The sequence below is a fragment of the Mastomys coucha genome, unplaced genomic scaffold (genome assembly GCF_008632895.1).
Source record: "Mastomys coucha isolate ucsf_1 unplaced genomic scaffold, UCSF_Mcou_1 pScaffold12, whole genome shotgun sequence".
NCBI classification, from domain to species: Eukaryota; Metazoa; Chordata; class Mammalia; order Rodentia; family Muridae; genus Mastomys; species Mastomys coucha.
In genome coordinates this window covers 63,122,164-63,140,682 of record NW_022196894.1, presented here as the reverse complement: position 1 = coordinate 63,140,682, position 18,519 = coordinate 63,122,164, and the positions used below count along the sequence as shown (strand labels likewise).

The 18,519-nt window shown below is 40.0% G+C and overlaps 1 protein-coding gene across 5 annotated transcripts in view; it reads right to left on the bottom strand.

Annotated features, from left to right (window-relative positions):
- Positions 1-15,462, bottom strand: part of Vgll3 (vestigial like family member 3) — a 49,971-nt gene extending 34,509 nt beyond the window's left edge. Inside the window, exons 1-2 of one of the 5 annotated variants that reach the window (XM_031364225.1) lie at positions 14,899-15,462; positions 2,769-3,054 (exon numbers count right to left, since the gene is read on the bottom strand). In XM_031364225.1, the coding sequence (XP_031220085.1) occupies positions 2,769-3,054; positions 14,899-15,024 (412 nt within the window). In that variant the 5' untranslated portion in view covers positions 15,025-15,462. Of the gene's footprint in view, positions 1-2,768; positions 3,055-14,582; positions 14,844-14,898 lie in introns of those variants that run through there. The other 4 variants (XM_031364226.1, XM_031364229.1, XM_031364227.1 and 1 more) reach the window with 4 other exon arrangements.
- Positions 15,463-18,519: the final 3,057 nt, after the last annotated feature.

Below are 18,519 nucleotides of genomic sequence, written 5' to 3'. Positions count from 1 at the left end.
TTGAAGTGGAAGATGACTGACTCTGTAGTTTCCTTTCCTTGGATCCCTTTTTCCTAGGTGGGCTGCTTTGTCTGGCTTCAGTGGGAGAGAATGTACGTAGTCCTGCTTGATTTGATGTGCTGGGGAGGGTTAGTAGCTATGTGGGACTTCCCTTCTCAGAGGTGAAGGGGAAGAGGAAATGGGACAAGGGAAGCAGCAGAGGGACGAATACAGGAAGGGAAGGAGGGAGAGAGGGAGAGAAACTGCACTCAAAGACTTTATACAACCAATTAATTTTTTTAAATACTCCTTTGAAGACTTTTTAAAAAAAATTGATAAATCCAATGAACTTCATTCACATATTGCTATCTCTTAGTCACTGAATTATATTTATCTTTGAGTATTCACATAGAAAAGTACTACTTTGAGTATTGAGGGAATCAATGTAAAACAAATAGATACAGTATTTTTAGAGTTTGCAGGGCTAGAGACAAAAAGCCATGAAACACTGGGTGGACATACTACTCCACGTACATGAGCAAAGTGCCATCTCATTGCACAATCTAAGTTTCAGTCATCTTTATGGAGTTTTCACTGGCTATTCCTTCTGTGTAGATCATTTTCCCAGAAATGGTCACATGTTGCATGCCCTCATTACTTTCAGGCCTTTGTTCAGATTCAACTGTCTTTGAGAAGGCTTTCATTATTACTTTCAGTAAAGTAAGATCTTGCACGTCACTTATTACATCCTTGTTCAGTCCCTGTCTCTACTATTAGCAACTCCATGAATGTAGAGCAAAGTACCTTGAAATTTGCATAGCATATAGTAGACCCTTAGGAAACATTTCTGGCAAAGTCAACTAATGAGTCAGCAGATAGACAGGAAGGCCAGATTTACGATGATACCAAGACAATGCTAACAATAGCTATTAAAACACGACCGCCATTCTCCCTTTGTATATAAAAGTCAGAGAGCTAATCAATGTTTTCCTATAGTTGTTCTAGTTTCTACATAGAACAGTTGAACTGTTTTACAGTTGTTATACAAATACTAAAAGTCTTCTGGCCTTGGCAGTCCAGATGTCTGCCTGTTCCAGGTAATTTGTGACCCTACTTTCTCCTTTCCAGCCTAGGTCATCACAGGACTACATACGCAAATATGCTGAAGAAGGAACCATTGTACTTATTACTCTCCTGGAACGAATTTATATGGATGTGATTAATTATTTGGTACGTAAAATTGATTACCTAAAACCATCTGATTCATGGAATTTTTCTTGTTTTCTTCAAATTATTCACATTCTTTCTCATGAGTTATCAAATAAGATATTGACTCCTTCTGGAAGCCTTGAACTCTCAAGGGCTCTCTCTTCCTGTACAAAGGTCACAGGACATACTCATCAATTAAGCAGGAGTCATGTGGCTGACTTCTCACAAGCCTCTATTTGAGCTTATATTCTCTTACCTCTCCCTGTTACAATGCTGTCTTAGAACTGAGTAAATTTGATAGGAAGCAAAGAGAATAAAGGAAGGAAAGAAAGGAAGAGAGAAATAGAAGGAAGGGGCAGTAGGAAGGCAGGCAGAAGGAAGAGAATAACAAAATGAAACATGAACAGGAAGGAGAGTCTATCTGTAGATAAGGGCCAGCTGAGGTCCTCTTGTGCAACAGCACAGCCGTGCCTGGGACAATGACGTGAGCCATTAGTCACAGATCACAAGACCCTTCTGCAGGTGGACAGCCTTTCCTTGTCACAGGTACCACCCAGGACAGTTGTGACTGCTGATTCCTGCCACCTTCCTGAAGGTATTCTGACTCTGTAGATGCTTCACAAGCAAAGGCAACATGTCACGTCACTGATTCCCCAACTTGAACTTCCTTCTGTTTACCTGGCCTAAGTAAACACAAATCAACCCCCACCAGTTTCTCACCCCATAGGGTTAAGATGAGGGACCAGGACATTGCTTTCTCAAAGGCTCTCTCGAGGCCCACAGTTGTAAACAATTTGACTGGACACTTCTTGGAACCAGGTGAGCTTGGAACAAAGTATTTACACAGAATGCAGTTCTCTGAAGTTATCCTTAATAGGCTGCACTATTTTTCCTCTCCAGCCTTGTGGACCACCATGTTACTCACCCACTGACTTTAAAACTAGAACAGAAGGTGCACGCAAGTCCCTGTGCTCATTGCAAGGAAGGAAATAATGAGTCCATTCAATCCAGAGCTTTTTGCTTACAGAGGAACAAACCCTGGCATTAAGTCATGGAGATGCTACCTTTAAGAGGTGTGTACCCCGTAAATGGTTCCCAGAAATTGAGTAGAGAGAAAGCCAGTGAGAGAACACCAACAGCTTTCGAAGTCTGTGTTCCTGGGTCAGAATCAGAAGACAGCTATGTCACCACGTGTAACACACCTAGTGGAGTGAGCAAGAATAAGCTTTTAGAATATGTGTTTTAGAAGGCACGCCTATTATTTCGAGATCCACACTGGGCTCGGGGGCTTTAGGAATGAAGCTTCGAGCTCCAGGCTGGCCGCGATAAACTGGGGCCACTTGTATCACTGCTTTTTTCCATGAGGAATTTAAGGGGTGTGACTGCATCCTTTCCAGCCCTGCATTCCACATGTGACAAAACTGATCCAGCTGTTTGTCTGAAAGAAATTCCTTGCTGTCCTTAAAAATTAAAAAGCAAGTGGATATCCGTTCTCCAGGGGCAAGCTTCCAGCTGGAGCCTGGTAGAGGCAGTTGCGAAATGGCGTGCTCCAAAGGGCATCTGCTTTCTCAAATTCTTACCTCGCCATAGGGGGGTTAGCCCCATCTTGCTTTTTGAAATGGCAGATTCGGGATGCAAGGTGTTGGCTTGGCCCAAAGCTCTTGAGAAGTGTTCATCCACTACTGACCCAATGTCTCCCTGGAAATAAGTGAAAAGGACACAGCGAGAGTTAAGGTACTCCATCTCGGCAGGCTGGTCTTTCTCCTCCTCCTCCTCCTCATCCTCCTCCTCCTCCTCCTCCTCTTGTTTGCTGGGAAGCGTGACTTCCAGAGAGTCCTGCATCTTGCTGTATACCGCTAACTTCTTCTGGGATAGAATAAACAAAACATGGTATCAAAGACAGTTTGTGGAAAAGCATTAACTAGTTAACTTTTCACTTTAAAAAACAGAATCTAAATATTAACATATGTTTGCAAACTGATTCCCCTTCATCTGTTTTATTCCATCTTTTCCTTCCCCAAACCAGTTGCCTCCCTCCCACACTAAGAAAAAAAAAGTCTGTTATTCCAAATATGGCAAAGAGAGAGGGCTATTATCAAATTGTATAATTTCAGAGTGTCAGACAGAGTTTTTGTTTGTTTGTTTGTTTTTTAAACCCAGCTATACTAAATGAATAACTTTTTAAAAACATGACAGATTCCCTTTGAGTTTTTAAGGCTCAAATTTTATGTACTTTAAACAATTTAATGTATAGAAACATTCTACTATAGGGCAGTGGAGGAGACATGAAAACTATCTGTCCAGGGAAGGGTGGAGAGGAAAAAAAACTTTTCATAAATGAAATAAACTAAAATAAAAACAGGAATGCACCATCTTATAAAAGGATTTGGCAGATGTGCTGAACTCATTTCTCAAACATCAAACTGAAATGGCAGCGTAAGTCTGTGTGAAGATCCATTTTGCACGGACCATGTTTTTCTTATGTTCCACTCACTACTATTATCATAGAGGGGGAGAAAGAGTTTATTGTGGCTTACTGAAAATACAACAAAATACTAGCAAGGATTAATTCTTCAAATGAAAACGGGCAGAGTTGGATATCTTAAAGTATCTCAACATATGTGCATACCTACAGTAATCATTAATACATATTACCCAAAACACTGTCCTAAAACCTCACATGTATGATGAGCTGATTTTTATATCTATAACTTGGTTATTATTGCTGTATGTTTCTAAAAGACAAATAAATGAAGGTATAGAGAAGTAAGCTGCCAATAGTTACCAAATATATGTCTGGTGAAGCCAGAATTCAAAGAAAGTAAGCCCGTGTAGACATATATTGTACAACCATGTTGGGAGACAAAGAAGCAATCTGTAGTATGGGGAGTAGTCTCCAAATAACCATGATCAACATTGTTTTACTGAATGGAAATTTGGCAGCTAATTGTTATTTTTAATACATCAGCTTTTCAATTTTTCCAAACATTTTCACTGAGTATATGTGACTTAAAGATGACCAGCTTCACTGTGAATGGATAAGAATGCACTGTGGAGTGGGGCAGACCACAGCAGGCAGAGGCCCTAATGACAATTCCCAACCACCACACGAAGGCTCACAACCGTCTGTACAGGCACAGTGTGCTCACACACATCAAGTAAACAAATAAATCTTTAAAAAGAAGAATGCACTCTGGGTGACAACATAAACATGTCATATGACTAGCATAACGACGAAATTCAACGTTTAAATTCAATATCTTATATAATTTTATTATTTCTGCAGAAATTACACGTGCTGGAAAGAGAACTCTGAACAGCTAAAGCAGATAACTGCAAACTCCTCAGTAGCTTTACATGTGTCAACATTATATAATCCCACTTAACGCTTCGTATGGAATTAGTAGTTTTGGAAAAAATAACCACAAATCACAAGTTTATCTTTAATTAATCCATCATTTTCTTCTAGCAGCAAATACATTGTTCTTATTCCAGGTAGTCCCAGAAATGGACACATGATATGGACTGATGAATATATGGGAGATGTTATTTAAAAATATATTTGCCATTTTTTATTTAAAATATGTGTCATTGTGGTTAGTGTTTTCTTACGGATAGATAACGTATTTCATGTGAATGAATGTGTCTGACTGATGAACAGGTAGTTATAAAGCTGTCTGGCTGTACTTCTGATCTGCTGTTGTTCAAATTTGACTTCAAAAGCAAAATACCACATTAAAATATGTTATGTAAATGCAGGAATTGAGCTAAGTAACTTTTAGATTTTAATTTCATTTATAAGATTAAACAAACACTGTAATATACTGATCCAATAGCAGTGCTATTTTTCTGGGTGCGTGGATAGTTACTAGAACCTGCATGGATATACCTACACATAACTCTGGCCTGCCTAGTCTGGCTTACTTGAAAGACCACTTTTATACTGAAATGAACTTAAAGCTAATCCACAGAGTAGTTTCTGTGCACAGTGTTTATCATCACCCACGACACTGATGAGGGTGTGCTTTGCCCATATCTCTTCTATACATTTACTTTTTAACATGTATGTTAATTATGCAAATAAAGGAAAGGATTTCTTTCACTACCAATTAATAACAATTACATCCTAAGTAAATTAAATTAAACACATGCAAAATATTTTTTGAAAAACTATAAAACATAACATAAATACAAAATAGTTTTGTGATAAGTGATAAGGATCATAAACTACCTATAATTGCTGGCAGTTGTATTTATACTATAGATTTTCATTTTATAGTTGCACAACTTTATAAATTCTGCGTAATTCAGCAGGGATTTTTCTATCAACCATGGAATGGCTGCCTACACATAAATTCATATATAAAAATCACCACCTTATCCATAGGGAATGATGTAAAGAGTAAACTATCTTATATAAAAATAACTATCATTTGTCTAATTTGTAAAAATCTTTCCTTTGTTGATCCATTCATTGGTGTTCTGCACTCTTATATTTCATATATATACAACATACCTCTACTTGTACAACTATACATGACAAAATATCCCCTGTTGACACTGTGGATATCTGTAATTTAGTCAAAAACGATCCTATGATCTACTAACCACAACACATACAAATGCTTATGATTCTACTTGGACTTTCCCCATATTTTGCCCAAATTTTCATAAACTTTGGTGAAACCATTTGAATATTTACATTTCTGACATACATTTAGCCTTGAAATATCACTGGTTGAAGTAAGAGTTTCAAAGTATCCAAATGGCCTGATAATTACCAAGCCTGCTAAGTTTGAATACGCATAAGCATTTTAAGGGACAGAGGGAAGGGGGTGGGAAGGAATCAGAGACACATCCCTTGCGCTGCTTCATGTGGCTTACATGCTAATATCACACAATCTAACTTCTTGGACTGAGCACCAACCACTGTGTGGCACCATTGCTTTCTGCCTTTTCTTTGAACATATTCCTCGTTAGCTACATTCTATATGCTTTTGGCCTTCGATCCTTTCATGCTACTCCTTTAGGGTTGCATGTTCTTTTTGGGAAAATATAAATAAACCTAAAAGTTGATATTAAATCTCAAAGTGTCAGAACATAGATGTGCAGAGTCAAGATAAAAATGTCACCTAGTTCGTACATTTTTCAAACTGCAATCACTTTCTAAAATATATCGCAATATCAGATTGGTATCAGTATTCTTCTTACAAGATTGTGAAGAATTTTTTTTTTAAATCAAAACAAAACAAAAAACAAAAGAGTCACTGAAAGAGCTCTTAGGAACTGTGAGTTGAGCTTAAAGAGATAGCTCAGAGAGGAAAGCACTTGCCAAGCTGAGTTTGGGTTCCCAGTACCCATGTAAATGCTGGGTAGGCTTAGGAACCAGCCTGTAATACAAGCCCTGGGGAAGCACTGACAGAAATCCCAGCTGAATACCAAATACATGAGCTCTGGGTTCTAGTAATATATCCTACCTCACTATTTAAGGTGGGGAACAATGAAGCAAGACAGTCAAGCTCAACCTCTTGGCCTCCACACATAGCCATACACACAACCAAGCATCCCTTATACAATTATGTCAATAAACATGTACAGGCATGCTTGTATACCACACACACACACACACACACACACACACACACACACACACACACCACCCCAACACACAGACAAGTTGGTTTGGGTAATACACACTGCTCAGTAGAAGCCATTTTCTCCATGCAATAAGATATCAGTTTGGTGAAACCAGCAAGGGGTTAATAGGTAGAGTAAAGCCTGGCTCATAAACATGAAGGGTAGAAGAGTAAAGGGAAGTTGGCTTAGGCTATGCAAACCCTTGTGATCACCTCAGAGCTTGCCATCAGGCCCAGCAGAAACAAACTGCAACCGGAATGTACAGGGGAAAGGATTTTGTCTGACAGGAGAAAGACTTCCAGGTCAGGAGCCAAATACCACTAACTCCCCAAGGCTTAAGCCGCAAAATACCAAGCGCTTATTGTGCATGTGTGGGAAGCTTCGTCCTAAGGAAACAAAACTGTTTTAATGAATCACTGAAATCACTGGATATTTAGAAAAAGGATCTGAAAAAAAAAAACAAAAACAAAAGTTCTACTGACTTCTTTAAATGAAGTGACTGTTTTATGTTAAACAGAAAATGAGAAAGAAAGAAAGAGAGAGAGGTGGGGAGGGAGGAAGGGAGAGAGGGAGGGAGACAGAGAAGGTTAGAATGACTGGTCTATTTCAAAAGCATTAAGTTCAGAAAACTAACCCATTGAGCTTTTAGCATGTTTTTAGAATTTACTTATAGAACAGATACTTTAAAATATCTCAGAGATCTCTGGGCATATCAGGAAATATGTAGTTCAATGGGCTTAAGAAAAATGTGCCAGAGAACATCTTTCCTTTTATTAAATTTTTAAACAACATTTATTCATTTCTGTGTCTAAGTATGTGAGCATGTGTTTGTGTGTATTTCTATGTGTGTCTGTGTGTATGTGTGCTTGTGTATATGTCTATATGTGTGCGTATGTGTATTTTCAGGAATGTGTGCCATAGTTTATACATGGATGTCCTCTGAGCTCCTGAAGGAGCTGGTGGAAGGACAAGGATGGAGTTTAGGTCATGAGGCTTGACGGTAAGTACCAGCTTGTGAGAACAACAGCTTCTGTCTCACTTAATTTTTCTCTTATATGCAAATACTTCCCAGAATGATTTCTCCCAACTTGTATATGCAAAAACTTCTTTCCTGAGCCAGGATCAATTGACTCCTAATGATTATGGATTAGAACCTGTTTCTGGCTACAAAGCATGTGCTGAGAAAACATGCCAGTGTGCTGGGGTTGCTAGAAGATGGTTATTTTGACTGAAGAAACAAATTGAAGCCAACAATATGGCAGCGTATGATGAGAAGAACAGTCTACAGCTATTTACAAACTTGAGAACCTAGAAATAGAAGTATGAGTGAGCTGGAGATGTAACAAGAGCCCTTGCCTAGCATGTGTGAGGCCCTGGATTTGAACCCTAGTACCACAAAGGAAAAATAACTTTAGCTTAAAAATGATGACTTAGATATAGCTACTGAGTAATACAATGACCTTAAAATGTATATATTCCTAGATGACAATGAACTTCTATGTCTAAGTAGACTGTCACTGGCTAGATATATACTGCATTTGTTTCCAATTTTTCGGTAAATTCTATTTTGGAAATGTGAAGAGTCGGCTTCTAAAGAACAGTCAATCACACTTCAGGATGCTGTGTTTGTTATATTTGCTTATTTTCTTTTTCAATTATTTTCTTAATAGCAGAGAAGAGCTATCAAAAATACATTACTCAACATGATAGAGCTGGAACACATAGCTTCCAAATAAATCTATTCATTATAAAAAATCTAACCTACCCCCCTCAAGAATGAAAATTTTCTAGTTTTTACAATGTTCAAAAAAAAAAAAATGCCACAGGCTGAGGAGCAGTTTCAAAATTTGCATTCCCAAAATGTTTTAAACTATGATCACATCATTAGGGAATGTGTTATTTCTCAAAGCAACTACTTTGAATGAAACAAGTTTTCCTTGTATAAATTTCTGCTATGTTTGTATAATCTCTTAGCTAGACTTAAGATACAACCTCTATTACAATTATTTATCATTCATTCATTCATTCATTCATTCATTCATTCATACATTGTGTCCGTGACTTTGAAAATATTTAGATAGGCAGAATGAAAGGTTCAGCCAGGGCCAGAGTTGAATCTGTTCACATACTTGGAAATTCCTTGCTAGGAAAGCAATAATAGAGACTGCCCCTGTGGATTATGCCTATCATAAACTGTAATATTTTTCTGAGTATCTAGTATTCCAAAATTTGCAAGTAAGACAAACAAGGCAATAATATTAGGCTAACTCAGAATTGTTTTCAACATTCTATGGAGGTGTAAAACAATGCTAGAAACCAAAGTGACAAAGATGACTTGACCAAAACTAATTCAAAGAATCTCAGCAGCAAGTAACCCATTGGCCCTTGGCTTCCTCTTCTGAAGATAAGCAATGCTGACTTCATTATCCTATAGTTCTCGTAATAAATACATATACATAGAATTGCAATGTGTAATCTTTTTATCAGCAGCATGTTGTATCTGCAGATACATTCACGGTTGATTTGGTTTCCTGCATTGGCAACCTCTTCTGATTTTACAGGATACTAGCCAAACCACCGAATCTACAAAGCAGAGAAGCCTGATTTACTTCCAGCTGTGGGTCATCTAGCTCAGCTCCTAGGAATTAGCCATGGTGCTTCTTTAATCTGTCTCCACATGAACAAGAAAAGATGAATATATCTTTGCAGACCTTCCCCAGCCCTCAAGCGATGGTATAGACGGAAGAAGAAAAGACACCTGTTGAGTTCAGGTCATCTTCTCTTTCTGCTCATCTTTGGAGACCGAGACAAAAAATAGTTAAGTTTCCCCTAGTTCAGACTACACTTGTAAATTACTGGCATAAATCTGGAATCCACTGAACTATCTACAAATATGGCATTTATGAGTTGTTCTAACAACAGCTGTGTAGGGCTAGTGGTTCAAGGCACTTTCTGGGTCGGCCTAAATGAGTCGTCAAAGCATAAAACCAGCTGCTGCAAGAGGTGCATTTTGAAAAGCTCAGAGCAGGCAGAGCTTTGTCCTGAATGACTGCCTTCCCATTCTGGAGACAATACTTTTTTCCCCTTAATTCTGCTGATGATTGTATATATTCTGAGATTTTAAAAATGAAGTCCACTGGAAACAGGACCTGTGTGGAGGAGATCCAGTTCAGGAACCTGTGTTAAGTGACAGTCATCTACTTGAGAGTTTTCCTTTGGAACCTGCCCTAGCATTATGCGCATAATTGCTTTTGTCTCTTGGAAAATTCTCTTTCCGAAGATGGTCGGTCCAGTGGGGTGAATTGGTGAGTTTAGTGTCTCACCTGCCATAGTGAGAAGGGAAGTTAAAGTGGAACAGCAGGGCCAATGCTCCAACACCATTTCCTTTGATGTGCATCCTCTCTGCATCATCTCAAACTGTGGGGAGGATCTACCAAGTACTAAGGAAAATGGGTGCTTTTTGCACATCCGTCATATCCATTTTCTTACATTTCTGGTGGTGCCACCTCCTGCTGGCCTGATTTCTTGGTGAATACACGCTCACTCTGTGAAACTCTGAAGTTCCCACTTTCCTCTCTGGCGTGATCTCCATGGTGAATCGCTGCTCTGTCAATAGTTTGCTTACTTTAAAACTTAACTACTTCTGTCCTGGACTTCTTTTTGCTGAGAAGTCACTAGGAACATGAGACTGGACAGCCAAAGCTTTCAAGTCTTTGCTGTCAAGTTAATTTGTGTAACATGGAACTAGAGGGGCTTCTCCTTTTCAAAGAAGTTCTGTATAAATCCTTACAAATATACTTAAGTCCTTGCTTACAGTTGCAAGACAATTAAATCATCTCTGCCTTAAATGATTCAATCATGCAATGAAATTATTTAGGCTAAAACTGAGATCTTACCTCTGAATAAATCTAATCTTGCATTTGAAGAGTTATGAAATCTAAGACACATAAATGTGACCGTTATGGCCATTGGTTGCATTTTACTTTAAATAAATGTTCATTTGCTAAGTAGATACACAACTTCTTTAAGAATACATGGAGAGCTGAAGTCATTAGCATAATACAACTGCTTGCAAAGAAACACTGGAATTTTTAAACTTAAGAAAAAAAAACTACACTACCAGAGACTTGGAAAGAATATCACACTCCAAGGCCAAGGAATCTACTGCATATTAATCTTCCTTATCAAAAAAAAAGCTGATTGGGATGCAAAGACAAAAATAAATAAATAACCTGTTGTGTAATGAGGAGACAAAATAGGTCTGGGAAACTACATGCCTTGGTACAACCATGCTACCTCAGGAAAGAAGATCTGCTGGTCCTTATTCTGTTACCAATCAGCACAGACATTTTAGCCAGGAATTGCAAGCCCACAGGTCTGGGTTTTCCCATTTATAATATGTTTCCTGTCCCCTAGGATTTCCCCATGTCAGAAACAGAATCTCAGAGTCTATTTAAACTTCACCAAGGTAACAATGAGACTTAACCAAGAGACAATGAGTTTGAACACTCTTTACAAGCATCACTGGAATCTTGCCTATCAAAGAAACTTTCTTCACCCAGCTGCTAACCTTAAAGAAGACAAAGTAAACAAGTTCTAACTCACAGGAAGCTGAGGGCAACCACTAAAATCTATCTAGATGTGAAAACTCAGCTACTGTTCTCTCGTTGTCATCTCTTCTAAAACCATGTAAGTCTGAAAGCTTGACTTTAAGTGACCTCCTGATTTTAACATTCTTAATATGGGAGAAGATTTAGACAACAGAGCGTCTGCCTTTCAGATGAGAAGTCCACTGGGTATGAAGGGAATCTTATGATTTCATATTGTTGCCCTCAATTTTTCCTGACACGTCGTATTTCGAAACGTTGTGCTGTTTCCTACTGTCACTAGCAGACTACAAGCACATTCCTTTCTGTTCACGTTCTGCAGTGTCATCAGCCTCAGAGCATGTACTGAGACTGAGTCAAGACTTCTCCCAGGGAGATATGGAGGAGGGCTGTCCAGAGGCTATGGAGAGATGGGGAGGCTGAGGACCAAGCTGCTCAGAATCTCTCACTAACGTCTGCCTCTGTAAAGCTCCCTGTAAGATTTAAGCCCAGCACACAATTTCTAGGAATTAACCCCAAGGATTATAAATATACTCTTCAGACACTGGCAGATTAGTTTGGTTGGTTTAACTGGAGTAGCACACTATAGTGTGGCGTTTACACGCAGCTTACTGGTGCTTTTTAAACATTCATCTACTATCTGCCTATACATACAGTAGGTTCAATTAGAAAAAGCTAGAAAATAAATTCTTTTCATTTCTAAACAAAAAAAATCAGAGAAGAAAAATGAACCCTATGCTTAAAATAATGACTTTTTCATAAACTAGTATCTAAGAACCTCAGAGTGAGGAGTGTGTATAGTTTGCTGGTAGACTGAGTGCCTAGCACATGTGAGACCCTGCATTCCATCCACTTGCCTTCCAGAAAAAAGTAAAAACAAACACACAAGAACTGAAGAACCCCACTTTGGAGGAGAGAAAACATCTAAGGGATACATTGTTAAAATTGAATGCAGAAGTCCCAGCTCAAAATGTCAATGCCCTGGCATCCACAGCTCATGAATGACCACAATGTTTTTTGCATCACTGTCCTTTTGATGTTTCATTTTTTTTTCCTCCCTGACAAATCAAGTTGTTTTTTATTATAGTGGTTGTTGTTGTTTAGTACAGTAAGAGATGTAGCCCTCACTTTTGTCTCCCAAGCAAAATGCTGTTAGGGGTTACATCCCATGTACAGAGAAAACAACCTTTGTGGATAATAATGATAAAACCTTACGGAATGCAACAACAACAAAAATATGTATTCTCAGATGACTGCACTAGGGCCAAGTCAATATTAGGCCCACTTCACCCACACACTGCATAGTCTAAAAATGCTGTCAGGCTGATAAGAATTTCCTGACTTACTCTTTTTTCCAATAGAAAATATAGGTCATCAAAATAAGTTCTGTCAGTAAAAGAGCAGGAATGACGCGGTCAAGTCTCCTTAATCCAATGTCAGTCGAATAGTTTGTGGAATAGAGAAAAATTTAAATATCTAAGAAACCAATTTAGTGAGAGAAGTGTGTAAATGTGCCTTACACTATACTCAGGCACTACTTAAAGAACATCTATAGAAGCTCAGAATAGAGCAGAAGCTGAGCGTCTATGTAACTTCACAACATAGACGATTTAGGCTTTTTTTGTACTTTATTTTTATTTTCTTTGTCAGCTTGTTGATAGTTTTAGCAAAAGAATAGAATTTGGGGTTCAAACTTAGGTCTATTGCAAAATGAGATAAAGCACTCAGAGACAGTGCGCATTGAAAATTAGCTTTCATGATGAATGATTTTTTAATTTCTCTAATACGGCCTTTGATTTTTCTTGCTGAAGGAGAATAACAATGCTGACCTCTACTATAGACTCATATTTCAATGAAATTCATTTCATTGTTCCATAGAGGACATCTAGGCTCCATATTCACAACATCTACTATTCCTTACTTTTTCCGGAGAGGAAGTTATCTCTCTGAATATTTCGAAACATCTAAGTCTTCTGCTTATCCACATTCCAACTGATAATTGAAGGCCTCTACAGCATGAAAGATGGACCAATACCCAAGGTCTCTTTGCCTGGATTGAAGCTATGACGCTACTATTTTGTATGTGTCAAAGAAAATATGATCAGTCAAAATGTTTTTGTTTGCCACTCTTAACCACAAAATACAAAAATAAAAAAGCTTCTCCCATCTCCCCCATCAAAGGTAATTTTGTTTTAAAATGGTAACACTGTCTAATTTTAAATTAAATAAAAAATACTAGCAAGGAAGTGGGCTCTTAGGTCTTGTGTCTCATTTGGTCTTCATTAAGATGGGACTGTTTAATGGTGAATCCTGGACTTGGACGCTTTCAGAGTTAGCTAAATCTGACAGCCACTAAATCTCATACAGAATAATAGTCTCTTTCCCAAAGAGTAGCATTTTACTTCTAGAAAGGGGACGGGGCAAAGGAAAAATAGCAATCCAAAGGTCAGATTGCTCCAAGGGTCAAACCCTGAAGGCCAGAATAAAACATACAGTTCCTAAGAAATGAAAAACAAGTCAAAAAATTCTGTAAATCATTATCTTCTAACTGTATCTAGCTGTATTTTTAAGTTTCGACGAAATTAGCCTACTCTAATCCCTGATTCAGGATAGCCCCTTGTCACAGGCACGTTTTACTGTTTTTAACAGAGCTCTAACTAAATTTTGGTACACTTGCTTTGTGGCCACAGAGTAATCTCAAGATTCCTAGTGGCAAGTTTTTCCAGTGTCTTCTCTTATCATCTAGTTTCCAGGTCCATTTTACCAACATTTTCAGTCTCTAGGTTGGGTGGGGCCCAGGCATGCAGATACTCCTGACTACCTTTGGGCTAAGAAACATAAGTCCACTGATGAACACCGACAGGCTCTGTGCTTTGTTAGGAATAGAAAGTGAATGAAGAGCCTTTTGAGAATCCCTGTCTTAAATCACAGCCACAAGGAGAAAGGCAATGGATACATTCTAGATCCCCCGAATGTCTTCCATCTGACCAGTGTTCCACCCTAAAAGTCCCAGAACGGTCACTCCATGAGGTCCCTTGTTCAGGAAACCTCTGCTGCCTCTGTTGCAGACTTCCGCCTCTTACTCCAGAAAACGCTCGAATACTCTACTTGCCCAAGGAAACAAAGTATTTGAGTTAAAAGTTTACTCACACAGTCCTAAGCCAGATGCCTTTTGTGAGCTTCAGGGAACTGAATCCTAAGGACCAGCGAAGCTGGGAGCAACAGCCTCTGAGTCCAGGTGACACAGCTCAAATAAGCCCCCGGCCAGGTAAAGCCTTTCCAGTGATCCCAGCCCTGCCATGCTCAGTTCTGCCCTTCCGGGAGTGTCTTTTTCTTCCTTTCGTTCCCAGCAAGTCTTAAAGCATCCTTCACGCCTCGGGACCCGACAGGGCACGGCATGAGCCTGACACCGATACCCGGTGCCCCTCGTCCCCGCCCCCGGAAGGCTGCCCGGCTGGTGACTCACCTGCTGGCCAGGTTGGGGCGCCGGATGATAGCAGGCTGTAGGGCAGGTTGCAGCTGCCACAGGGTTGGGCAGATACTGGGGTGCTCCATACGGCTGGGGGTGATACATCACCTCCGTACAACTCATGGCAGCGGGGCCAACGGCGGCCCCGGAGTCGCCGCCGCCGCTCTACGCGCTGGCGCGAAGGGTGCCACCGCCACCGCCGCCGCAGCTGCCGTCCGCGTCGCTGAACCAGCTGCTACTGCGGCTAAGGCGGGTCCTCGGCCGCCTCGGGCTCCGCGCCGGGAGCGAGCTCGGGAGGGGTTGGCAATCAGCGGCGGCCCATGCGCGGGCACCTTCATTTTCAGCCCCTCCGGGTGCCCCCTCTGCTCGCGCTTATATAGCGACGGGACGACGCGGCAGCCCGCCCCACGGCAGGAGCATGACAGCGCTGGGCTCAGACTCAGGCAACCGCCTTCGAGACAGAAGTGTACTCCGCAGCGCCAGCGGCAGCTGCAGTCCGGTCCCCGCTAGAGCCGCCTCGTGAGAGGAGCGGTGCTTTGCATACACACAATACACGCCCGGGACTCGTCCTATCACCAGCGCGGGCGGCTGGGCGAGGACCGGGAGGCGGGGGCCGGGTAGCCGGAATGTGGGGAGGCGGGGAGCTTGCCTCCCCAACTCTCAGGAGCGGTTTATCAGAAAAGTTCCACCAACTCAGGTCCACAGCGGGCGGGTCGCCCAGCAGGGGGACCCTGGGGAGGGCGGCTGCGGATTGGAGCGAAGTTTGCAGCCCTCTCCGCCTCCGGGCGAGAGATGCTGGTGGGAGGAGATTGGTATGCAAGAAGCTCCGCGCCCTCAAAACTTCGCCGGTCCCCACCCAGTCTCGGTCACCTGGCGGCCTGGCCAGAGTTGCTCAAGTTCTGGGAGCTTTTTCTGAGAGCATCAACACCGATGATGCTAGAACCAGATTAAAGGAAGGCCAAGTGTTATAAAAGAGTTATAAAACAGGCCAGGGGAAAAGATAGGACTAGTTCCTTCATTAAAAATAAACCAAAATGAAAGTTAACAGTGCCTTGAATGCCCACAGGCTAACAATACTTGTCTCCTTGCAACATCTTCACTTAACAGGCACATCTTGGTGGCTTGTCATCCTGACAGGATGTATGTATACCTTTTCTGGCCTTTACCAGCTGACTTGAAGACAGCAAGAGAAAAAATAACTGGCTACCCATTTAGCTACCGTTTAAATGTGTGGTTTATATGCAAATAGCTTAAAACCTTCTACAAGATGAAATAAAATTTATTTTTAAGAATATAATTATACTCCAGTATAGTCATCAAATCTAACTCAACCTTTACCTCTCTGACAAACAGAAAATTTTCAATAAAGACCAAAAGTCCTAGTCCTTTTCAAATGAAATGTCTCTTTGTTTGACGACTGTATCAATGTTGCATAGAGTAAATCACACACACACACACACACACACACACACACACGAAAACTCATACTCTGAAGACATTACACCCTCCCACCAGGACCACCTCTGTTTTGGGGAATAGTCCATGTGAGCACATGCCTATATCTCCCTTACACTCACACGAACTATGAATGTGTTGGGTATTTTGTTATGCCATAATGGGATTTCTTCACACATTCATTATTTTATCAACCGAATCTCAAATTCATACAGCTCTCTGCATTTGGATCAGTTGTGGTTTTCTGTAGTGGTCTTCATGTGTTAGAAAAAGAAGTTTCCTTGACAAGGAATGAAAGCTGTACTTATCTAAGTATACAAGGACAAAGTTTTATAGATGGTTGTTAGGGATTGTGCTGGTTTAGTAAAGTAGAAGTGGAGTCTTCTGCTATAGCAATAGATACATCTACAAAACACTCCCACAGTTATGGCTGGGGAGCATTTCAGAAGAGGGAACAGAAAGATTATAAGAACGTGATGATCAGAGTTTGCACCCATAAAGTCTTACCAGCCTGGTTGTATGAACAAGAGCTGAACAAGGGCAACACCAACAGATAAGCAAAGTGAATGGGGAAAAATCCACAGGACTTCAACCTTACGCAAAGAATCATTGGCAAACAAGGAAAGTTGGGGCGAGGTGAGGGCAGGACAGGTGGGCTTCCTTAGGGAAGGGCACACACATTGACTGGCCAGTACCAGATATCCAGCCTTGAAAAAACATACAAATAAAATCATATATATATATATATATATATATATATATATATATATACACATATATATGAGCTTTTATATATATACACATATATATGAGCTTTTATATATATACATATATATATAAATGTACATATATATATGTATACATATATGAGCTTTTATATATATACATATATATATAAATGCATACAATAACTATTAGTGGAAGAAAGGGCCATGAATTTGAATGAGGACTGGAAAGGGCATATGGGAGGTATTTAAGAGAAGAGGGAAATGTAATTATATCATAACCTCAAAAAAATAGTAAAAAGGAAGTGAAGAAAGAGCTTGGCATCTCCTATTACCATTTCCTTTCAGAAATCAACAGAACCCAGTACCAGCAACCCACACCCATCACTTGCTAACTTCCTCACTTGCTAACTCTTCCTAGTTTGCAAAGGATTTGTACCTTAAAGTACTCAATGCTGATGACTTTTAAAGTCTCCCCCATCACAACCATAGCTGTTTCAGTGCAGGAATATGTGAGTTTTATCTCTGAATTCTAAAATGTTATGGTTGGCTTAATAAGTATCTATTGTGCAAGGTATTCAAGATAAACAAACAAAAATAAGGTCTCTTAGAATAATTTATAAATTAGTGAAAGATGAGAGGACACATGGGATCAGTGAAGACTCTACTGTGGAGTTTTCTGTTGTATACAAAGTGAGAGATTCCTTATATTGTGAGAGAGATCTTAAGTCCAAGTGGACCAAGTGACTGAAGCTAGCTAGCATTCAAGGACATCCAAGGTCAGACATCTTGTCCAACAATCTTAACAACTCTAACTTTTACTTCATTACTGTCGTCTTTAATATCTGTCTCTTCCACAGGATAATTGCAGAAATTGATTGACTCCTTTACCTTAAAGTTAAGATTTCAATGTGTTCAGTGTATGTATTTACTTAGAGTATGAAACCAGTATATATTCCAAACTGCTGTGTCTTCCATATCCTTCAGTGTGAATGATGGTTTAAGTAAAAATGGCACTCATATGGTCATATGTTTGAATGTTTAGTCACCAAAAAGTAGAACTCTTTGAAAGGATTAGAAGGATTAAGAGGTATGGCCTTGCTGTTGGAAATATGTCACCAGGATTGGACTTTGAGGTTCAAAAGCCCAAGATAAGCCTAGTCTATCCCTTGATCTGTAGATCAGAATGTAGCTCTCAACTTCCGCTCCAGCATTTTACCTGCCGGCATGCTGCCATGTTCCCTACCATGATGACAATGGACTAAACCTCTAAAACTGTAAGTAGACTTCCAATTAAATGCTTCGTTTTATAGGAGTTACCTTGGTGTCTCTTCACAGCAATAGAACACTAACTAAGACAGTACTATAATTATTCATAACACTAAAGAATTCTTTTTGTTACTAATAAAATGTCATGCATGGGCTGGATGTGTTTGCC